Source organism: Eublepharis macularius, chromosome 1, assembly GCF_028583425.1.
Source record: "Eublepharis macularius isolate TG4126 chromosome 1, MPM_Emac_v1.0, whole genome shotgun sequence".
Classification (NCBI taxonomy): Eukaryota; Metazoa; Chordata; class Lepidosauria; order Squamata; family Eublepharidae; genus Eublepharis; species Eublepharis macularius.
Genome location: NC_072790.1, coordinates 233,039,157 through 233,048,541, shown reverse-complemented (window position 1 = coordinate 233,048,541; position 9,385 = coordinate 233,039,157). Strand labels below are relative to the sequence as shown.

Here is a 9,385-nt window from a genome sequence, read left to right as displayed (position 1 = left end):
GGTTTCCCTTGGCTGCCTCCGCCCTTCCCTCCAAGCTCCATCTTTCCCCTGAGGTTGCTCAGCTGTGTCTACTCTCAGGTGTTCCTTCTCTTTCATTAACTCCTCCCAGCCTTCCCTGCCTCCCTAGCAGAGTGGGGCTGAATGTAAAGGTGTCCCATCTGAGGCTCCCTCCAGGTGTGCCTTCTTCTCTCCCTCCCTCCTTCTCCTTTAACCTTCTCTGCAGGACTGGGCGGGCAGGGCCTTTCCAGGTGCTGCGCTTTGGCCATCTCTGCCTCTGCTCACAAGGTGCCCTTCCAGCCGGCATCTGGGCTGCCTGTCCCTTGGAGCTGGGTGTGGCTGCCCTTCCCTGGCAGGCTTCCCCCTCTGGTTCTCCCCCTCCCACACTTGCTGCTGGCTGTGTTGCCTTCCCTGAAGCCTCTGGGTCCCCTGACCCTGCTGCTGGCGTGCTGTGACTGCTCCAGCCCCCTGACTCTGCTGCTGGGGTGCTGTGACTGTTTCCTCTGGGCAAGTGCCTGTGGAAGCAGCTGGGCAAATGTCTCCTGGAGGTCTCCCATTCTTTTCTCCAGGTAAGTCCGTGGGCTGGGTTGCGGACCCCGGACACAGACAACATAATATATATATAATTATATATATATTATATATATAATATATAAAACATACAATAAAAACAGTAATACATGGTAACAGTATATATATTTAATGATTTTTTCCAGTATTTCCACCATTAATTTTATCAATTTACAGCACAGCAGAAAAGGTAAATCATGCCACAAAATTTCTCAGCAGCCCTTGCCAATTGCAGCAGCTCAGACTTGACATGATCAGCCTAAATTGTGGCTCTGCTCATTATCAGGTGATGTTTGTGAAAAAGCTTTCCCACGTGTGATTTTTAAACTTCAGTCGAAATATCCAGAGATTTCCACTTATCCATCAAGAATCGGCCGTTTCCGCATGACTTACCGGCCTCCGGAGTATTGCGCAAAACACACGGAAGATAGTGTCTTCTCTCATGAAATCGAGTCGTGCAAAACTCTCGGATGATAGAGAAGATGCTATCTTCTGCGTGTTTAGTGCAATGCTCCGGTGGCCGGTAAGTTGTGTGGAAACGGCCACACAACTTCTGGGGAAGAACATATAGGAGGGGTTTGATCTATGTGGGTTGAAGATTGTATTCTACCAGGGTTTCTGGTGAGGTGAGACCTCCTTAAATCAGAGGGGGAAAGAAAAGAAAGCATCGGAATCAAAGAAAGGGTTAGAATTCAGGAGAAAAGCTGAAAGAGAAAACAGACCTTATGACAAGAGAGGAGAGAACAGAGCAGTATAACCTACGGGCTGGAGGAAAGAGAGCAAATATCTCTAAACAAACAGCCACATGAGACCAATCCCCTGAAATGTGTGGGACATGAGCCAGAGTTCAGTGAACACGTAAAATGATTCTTGCAGAAAGAAGGGTGAGATAATAGGACTTGATATTTTGCCCTGTTCATGCAAGAAGCTACCAGCTAAAAGGTTGCAAAGCAAGATTATGGAGTGTCAAGGAACAGTGGTGGCAGTGATTCTGCCAGCAGGAGCCTCTGGTTCAGCATCCACCAAAAGCCCTCTTTGCTTCTTGGTGCAGGCATTGCTTACTGATCATGACGCCTTCTTTGAGCCACTTTGTGAGCCACATATAAAGCAGTGGCTACGCCAGCCAAGCTCACTATGGCTGCTCCTCCCAACTTGATACCATCAGTGACCTGCAAAAAACCCAAAAAACAGGTTGGGTTTTCAGGGCAGATGTGCACTGATTCCCATGTTTATGAAAAAATGAACAAAATAATCCTATCTACTATGTTTCTTAACAAAAATGGACAGGAATTAAATGGGAAGCAAACATTTCATGACTTCTCCGCACTTGGCTTTTAATGGCAATGGGGTTTGCCTGTAAAACTGGGACCTGTCTGTCTGATAATACGGCACCCTTTGGGGTGAGTGGCATTTGCTTTTCATGGCCATGTGATTTTCCTATAAAATGGAGACTTTTTACAGTGTTCTGTCAGTCTGAAAAAAGACCAAGAGAATCCGTCAGATGAGGGGTACAATCTCTGATAAAGCCATCTATCCTAGATGGAAAACAAATAATGTTATACTCAGAAATGTTTCCCACTGAATCCCCCAGAATCAATAATAATTATAATAACAAACATATAACAAACATAGCTAAAAAAGAACCTTTAAAAACAAAAAATTAACTAATACACAAGAAGAATGGTTACTAACTTACATGAAAATACATTATTTTCAGCATTTTGTATTCAACCTTTTAAAAATTACTTATTTGATAATTAATCCATTTTACTGATAGCTGTTCTTAGTTGTTCTTAATTTTCAGCGACATAATCAAAAAAAGCTTTCCATTTTTTCTGAAATTCTAGGATTGGCCTATTATGTATATAAGATGTTAATTTTGCCATTGACACATATTCATATGGTTTATTTATCCATTCCATCAGGGCTTTTTTTCAGTGGGATCTCCCAGGATCTGAGATACAGCAGCTCTGAAAAAAGATCACGTGACTGGTGGCCCCACCCCCGGCACCTAAAGATTCATAGGCTGTCTCCCCGGGTGGAGCTTCTCCCAGGCTGCCTGCTTCCCCAGCCTCTTCCTCAGCCTTTCCCTTCCTCCCTCCCTCTCCTTCTTGCCTTGCTTCCTTTTTTCTTTCCTGTGTTAGTCTGTAGTTGCAAAATAGTAAAGAGTCCAGTAGAACCTTTAAGACTAATCAACTGTATTGCAGCATAAGCTTTTGAGAACCACATGCATAAGTGGGTGTCATCAAAATACTGATGGCACCCAATACCAATGACAATCTAATTCAAAAGTCTTTTAATCAAATGGATTCTGGTTTTGGAAAAGGCATGACCTAACTTGCAATTTGCTGCTCACAAAATAGATTTCTGGCTCACAACACTGCATCGCTTAGAGGGAACGTTGCGGGCAGGGAAGCGAGCAGGCTCAAATCGAGGGAGCGCACGGGGGCGGGGGGGCGGGGGGCTGCGCCCTGCGTGATGGCCTTGCTTCCGAGAAGCAAGGTCACTTCCCGGAAGTGATGTCCTTGTGTGTTTCTGGTTTCGTGCACACACATGTGACGATAGAGAGATCCACCGCCTCTTTTTCCAGAAAAAAAAGCCCTGCGTTCCATCAAGTCTGGACAGGATTCTGCCTTCCACTTCGTTGAATATACTATTCTTGCCACTCTCACCATATATTTAAAAGGTTCACTATGTATTACTTGGTAAAATATTTAATAGCATATTTTTAGGATTCAATATTAATTGGAAGGTTGGGAATGACCTTTGAGGGGGACTGACTCTCAACAGGAGAGAAATTCCCTGGACATGAGGAAGAAGCTGTTTTAGCACCTACTATCTCTTATCTTCTGTCTTCTGTAATGAAGCCATGAAAACTTCCCATGAAAATTCTATCTTGTCCATGTTGAGGAACAATGGGGAGAAGTCCCAGGCTCTGAGAACTAAGGTAATGGAAGAATCTTAAATGCAGCAACTTCAAAAATTACTAGCTTCTCCTAATTTAACATCATTTAGGATAGAGTTAGTCTTTACAGAACTGCGTTTTAAAAAAAATCCTTGCTCAGTCTGTTTCTATGAACAAATTATCCAGTGGTGTTTTTTAAAGGTATCAGCTGTGGGGAAACAGTTGGTTTGGGAGAACCTGGTCCCAGCTCTTTAAAAAGGATCACGTCTAGTTTGGCCCTGAGTCACACACATGGTGCACAATCATACTAACAAGAGGAACATGAGAACAGAGAGGAAATGCAGGAAAAGAGGAGGGATGACCTGAAGTGTGCTTGCACAAACTTATGGCACCTGTAAAGAGAGAAGATAATGGCCATTTCCACACGGCTCCCCGCTGCTCGTAACAACCCTGAAGGTTGCGCAAAAAATGCGGAAGATCGCGTTTTCTTGCATGAGATTTGCGCGACGTCCTGTGACGTCGTGCAAATATCGTGTGAGAAAATGCGATCTTTCGCGTTTTTTGCACGATCATCCGGGTTGTTACGAGCAGCGGGGAGTTGTGTGGAAACGGTCAATGTCTCATCTGGTCAAGCCCTCGCTCTTTGTGACCAGAAGACTATACCTCAGTTCAATATCACTTCACAGACTGTTGATACACGTAAGGTCAGAAACACACGAGACAAACTTCACGTGAAGAGCACTTGATTGGTCTCACAATTTCTGTTGAGAATGGTAGTCTAACCCATCCCCCTCTGCGAGCGAAGTGGATTTTCTTGCAAAGAACAGCTGCTCAGCTGAAGAGATTGTCCTTTGAAGAGATTCTCTCAAAGAGAGATGGATTCTCTTTCAAAAATCCAATCAGCTGGTTTTGTTTCAGCTCAGAGACGGGGATGGGGGGAATCCGAGCTGCGATTCCCTGCCGGGAGGGATGGATTTCTCTCTCTCACTCGCAAAACACCTCCGCTTTTTTCCTGTCTCTTGTTACGTCATTCCCCCATCCCACCCCCATCCCCAGTTCTCAGAGAATTTTTGAGTGTGTGTGTGTGTGTGTGAGTGAGTGAGTGAGTGAAACTTCCCCCTCCCTCCCCAGCTGAGAATCACATTGAGCGGATGGTTTTTTAAACTACAGTTCCCAGAGATCATTGCAGGATCCAACATTTGCCCATGAGCAGGGATCATTTTGAGGGGGAACGCACTGGAACACAGTTCCAGCAGTTCCCTAAAGAGGTCACATGTCAGGTGGCCCCACCCACCTGACTCTTGGCCATTTTGGGCCTGTTTCAGCCTGGATTGGGGCCGAAACAGCCCAGATCGGGCCTCTGATGGGTGGTGGATCACTCTCCCACTCAGCAGTGGCCCAATCCTGACCATTTTGGGCCCCTTTTTGGCCATTTTCAGCCCCTTTTTGCCATTTTGGGCCCAATTTCGGTCCTGAAAGGCCAGGATTGGGTCCAAAACAGCCAGGATAGGTGATGGCAGGAGTGTGGCATATGCAAATCAGTTATACTAACACACTTCCAGCTATGGCAAGGGGTGTGGCATATGGTAATGAGTTATGCTAATGAGTTATGCTAATGAGTTCCTCCAGCTCTTTTTCTATGAAATGACCCCTGCCCATGAGTATCGTGTGTTTTGACCCATAGAGAGAGAGAATCTACATACCTGGTCACTGTCAGGGATACCATAACGCAGACCAGTGACAAAATGCTCACAGTTCTGACTGAACACGCTGTAGTCCATCACTCTTCCCACCTCTGCCTTTGCCCTGAAGATGATCTCATGTTCGGGGAGCGCTGTGTATCTTCTGTCATACTTGTTGTTGATTTGATACTTATCTTCCCCCACCACTTTCCAAAGAGGATCCTTCTTCACCACTGCCTTGTCAGTTACGACAGACCAAAGACAAGAGACGTAAGCTCCTGCAACCTCACCTTGAGAGCAGAAAAATACACATCCAAGTCAGGTGTTGTGGGACCTAAATAAACTGCATTTCATCAATAAACCCATCTATACATTTTTGTCCTGTCTTCCGTTACAGAAGTTATAGAAATTGGGTAGGGAGATTTTCCAGATGGGTGATTTTGGAAAGATCAAGCGTATCTTCCTGAGCATTTGGAACAGAAATGTTTAGAAGCCATTATTATTTTGTTGCTATTTCAAGCTGTTTTCTGAGCCAGATTTTTAAGGTCTAGCACAGTCAGACTGGGCTGCACCACTCATGTCTGAATACTTTAAGCAAACTAAAATGGATTGCGCTTTAAAAACTAGCAACTCAGAAAGCCTGGAAAGCCCGGAAAATCCACAACAGCCATCAGAAAGAAAAGTTTTAGCTAGTTTTCTTTGTGCTGCTTATTTTTTTAAAAGGGCATTCAGTTGTACACATGTCCATCTGCTGACTGAATTACTCCATCTGTTAGAATAATAAAATCATAGAATCATAGGGTTGGAAGGGACCTCCAGGGTCATCTAGTCCAACCCCCTACACAATGCAGGAAATTCACAACTACCCCTCTGACCACCCCAGTGACCCCTGCTCCATACCCAGAAGATGGCAAAACACCTCCAGGATCCCTAACCAAACTGGCCTGTAGAAAATTGCTACCTGACCCCAAGACGGTGATAGGCATGTAAGAAGGGCACTGATTGTAAATCAGAAATTTGTACACACAAAGAAATTTATTATAATAAGTAGTGTAAAGAAACAGAAGACAACAACAAAAAAGGAAGAACAAGGGATCTGTTCCACAAGATCTGGGAAATCAAAGAGAAATTCAAGCTACGGCTCAGGATACTGAAAGATCACCACGGAAATACAGTATCTGATCAGGACAAAATAAAGGAAAGATGGAAACAATACTCTGACGAACTACACAAAAGAAATGGAAGGATGACAGATACCTTTGAAGAACAATCTTTTGACGAAGAACCAGAAATTTTAGAAAGTGAAATAAAAACTGCACTCAAAGCAGTTGGGAGAAACGAGTGGATGGAATGCCAATAGAGCTATTTCAAGCTACAGAAACTGAGTCCATCAAAATCTTAACAAGATTGTCAACAAATATGGAAAACAACAAATATGGAAAACAAAACAATGGTCCACAGATTGGAAATGCTGTCTACATTCCAATTCCAAAAAAAGAGGATGTCAAAGAGTGCAGCAACTATCAGACTATCACATTAATTGTCCATGCAAGCAAAGTGATGCTCAAAATTCTACAGCAAAAACTTTTACCATATATGGAATGAGAAATGCCAGATATTCAAGCTGCATTCAGAAAAGGAAAAAGCACTAGAGAACACATTGCAAATTTATGACGGCTAATGGAACATGCCAGGGAATTGCAGAAGAAAATCAGTTTGTTTTATAGATTACAGCAAAGCTTTTGACAGTGTGGATCATGAAAAGCTATGGATAGTATTAAAAGAAATGAAGGTGCCAAAACACCTGATTGTTTTGATGCGCAACCTGTACTCTGGACAAGAGGCTACTGTTAGGACAGAATATGAGGAAACAGCATGGTTTCCAATTGGCAAAGATGTCAGACAAGGATACATATTATCTCCCTACCTGTTCAACCTCTATGCAGAGTATATCAAAAGGAAAGCTGGATTAGATCTAGAAGATGGAGTGAAAATTGGTGGAAGGAACATTAACAATTTCAGATATGCAGATGACACCACGTTACTAGCAGAAAATTGTGAAGACTTGAAACGACTACTGATGAAGGTTAAAGGAAAAAGCGCCAAAGCAGGATTACAGCTGAACATCAAGAAGACAAAAGTAATGACTACTGAGGAATTGCACAGTTTTAAAGTTAACAATGAGGAAATGGAAATTGTTCAAGATTTTCTATTCCTTGGCTCAATCATCAACCAAAAGGGACATGGCAATGAAAAAAATCAGAAGATTGAGACTGGGAAGAGCAGCTGTGAGGGAGCTAGAAAAGATCCTTAAAGATAAAGATGTCTCTCTGGGAACCAAGATCAAGATAATCCAAACTATAGTATTCCCCATTACTCTGTATGGATGTAAAAGTTGGATGGTGAAGAAAGCTGACAGGAAGAAAATTGATTCTGTTAACGACAGAACGTTTTGGAGGTCTTTCATTCATAGGGTCATTATAGGTCAGAGGAGACATGACGGCACATCTCACTCACTCACTCACTCACACACACACACGCACACACACCTAGCAGAGAAGTCCTTACTTTCTGGAGCCAAGTGGATCACATTTCCATTCCCTATGTAGATAGCCCAATGTTGGTAAAAAGTGCGAGAAATCTCAATCAGGTCTCCAGGTTTTGGATCCACCTGCAAGAGTAAATAGAAGCCCTAAGACATGTTTTAGCTTCAGGGTCAGCTAAAATATAGAACTGCTTGGGGTCTTAGGGGGAACTAAACAAGACAAATTACTTGAGTCTGAGCAAATGAATAAATTTTTGTGTGACATTCATGTGCTGGCTTTCCTCCAAGCAGAGCACGTGTCTGCTGCTCTCATGGGATCTCTGGGTGTGTGGTTGTTCTGTTTCCACTTTCTTCTGTGGAGTTTGTGTGATTATTTTCATTCTTGTGGGGAAATTTATACCCCCCCCTTTCCCCTGTGCTTCCCAATTCAGCCTGTTTGGGGCCCAAATTGGCCCAGTGCAAAGCCCTGGGAGTGTGCCCAGGTGGCCTGCTCCCATACCTCCCTCCCCCCTGCAGGGGGCAGAGGGTGGGATCAGGGGATCCCCCACCCCCACTAGGGGGGGGGGCTGGCAGCCCTAATAGAAGAGTAGATGATGCCTGGTCCTTTCGGATGAGGCTCAGGAGGCAGCTGGCTGACTTGACCTCTATTAGCCATACAGGACAGAAACACAGTTGGAAAGTGGCAGAAGTAAACAAGTAAAGGATGTTTTTAAAAAAAGGGACACAGTAGTTCTGTACACAAGTTATAGTGAACCTGTATACATCTTGCATAAACATGCATATATCTCTGTGTAAGAAAGAGTCAACAACATACATCCACATCCCAAATACACTGTAGCCAGTATCTGGATAGATGTTTGGTAAATCAGTCTCTTCCACACAGGTACAAATACATGAACTTCCTCCTTCTTTATTAATACAAACCTTAAAAACAAGCCTCCCATACATTTACCCCACTCTGGGAAAGTTAATTTCTGCAAGTCTCCTATACTTACCTGTGACAAATATGCCACACAAGACATGACGATGCGGTGAAGTCTCTCGTCTTCTACTGAGTCTCTTTTCCTTTTATTGTTCCTGGGAACAGTTACTTTCCCAAACCCCAGTTATTTTAGTAGGAGTTCTATTTATCCAGGCAATATGCCGGCAGCCTCCACACAGTACAACTCAGTACTTACTGGAAAACAAAATGAAACAAAAAGAACTGTGGACTCAAGAATGTGCACTCTATCACTGCTGAGTTAGATAACCCCTAGACTTAGTTTTCATATTAGTTTCTCTTTCACCGCCCACTCTCTCAAATAAAGCACAGTTAGCTCCACAGTTGCAATGGAGGGCCAGGGCAGCTGGCTCAAAACAGCTTTGATGTGTGACCTAAGCGGGGTTCCTGTAAGGACATGCTCTGCTGCATTCTGGACCAAGGGTAGCTCTGCATAGAGCAAGTTACAATATTGGATTGAGAAACTGAAAGAGGACCAGAGAATATAGTTTAGGACAGGGGTGGGCAATTCTTTTGGCTCGGGGGCCACTTTGTGGGATCGGAGGTTAGCGGAGGGCTGCACCTTTTAAAACTCATCACCGAGTTTACGTTTTTTCGGAGGGTTCATGGTTTCACTAAAGTTGGAAATTTATAGATTTACTGTTGCAAAGACAAAACTGAAATTAACCAGATCAACCGGAAAAGCG

General features: G+C 43.7%; 1 protein-coding gene across 1 annotated transcript; it reads right to left on the bottom strand.

The window, feature by feature from the left end:
* Positions 1 to 681: 681 nt before the first annotated feature.
* On the bottom strand, positions 682 to 8,979 carry LOC129333186 (phospholipase A and acyltransferase 3-like). The gene is made up of 4 exons (XM_054984714.1): positions 8,695 to 8,979; positions 7,723 to 7,825; positions 5,176 to 5,444; positions 682 to 1,736 (listed from the first exon to the last, which is right to left on the bottom strand). The coding sequence occupies exons 1-4, from the start codon at positions 8,719 to 8,721 to the stop codon at positions 1,626 to 1,628; spliced, it is 510 nt and encodes a 169-aa protein (XP_054840689.1). The 5' UTR covers positions 8,722 to 8,979; the 3' UTR covers positions 682 to 1,625.
* Between the last annotated feature and the right edge of the window lie 406 nt (positions 8,980 to 9,385).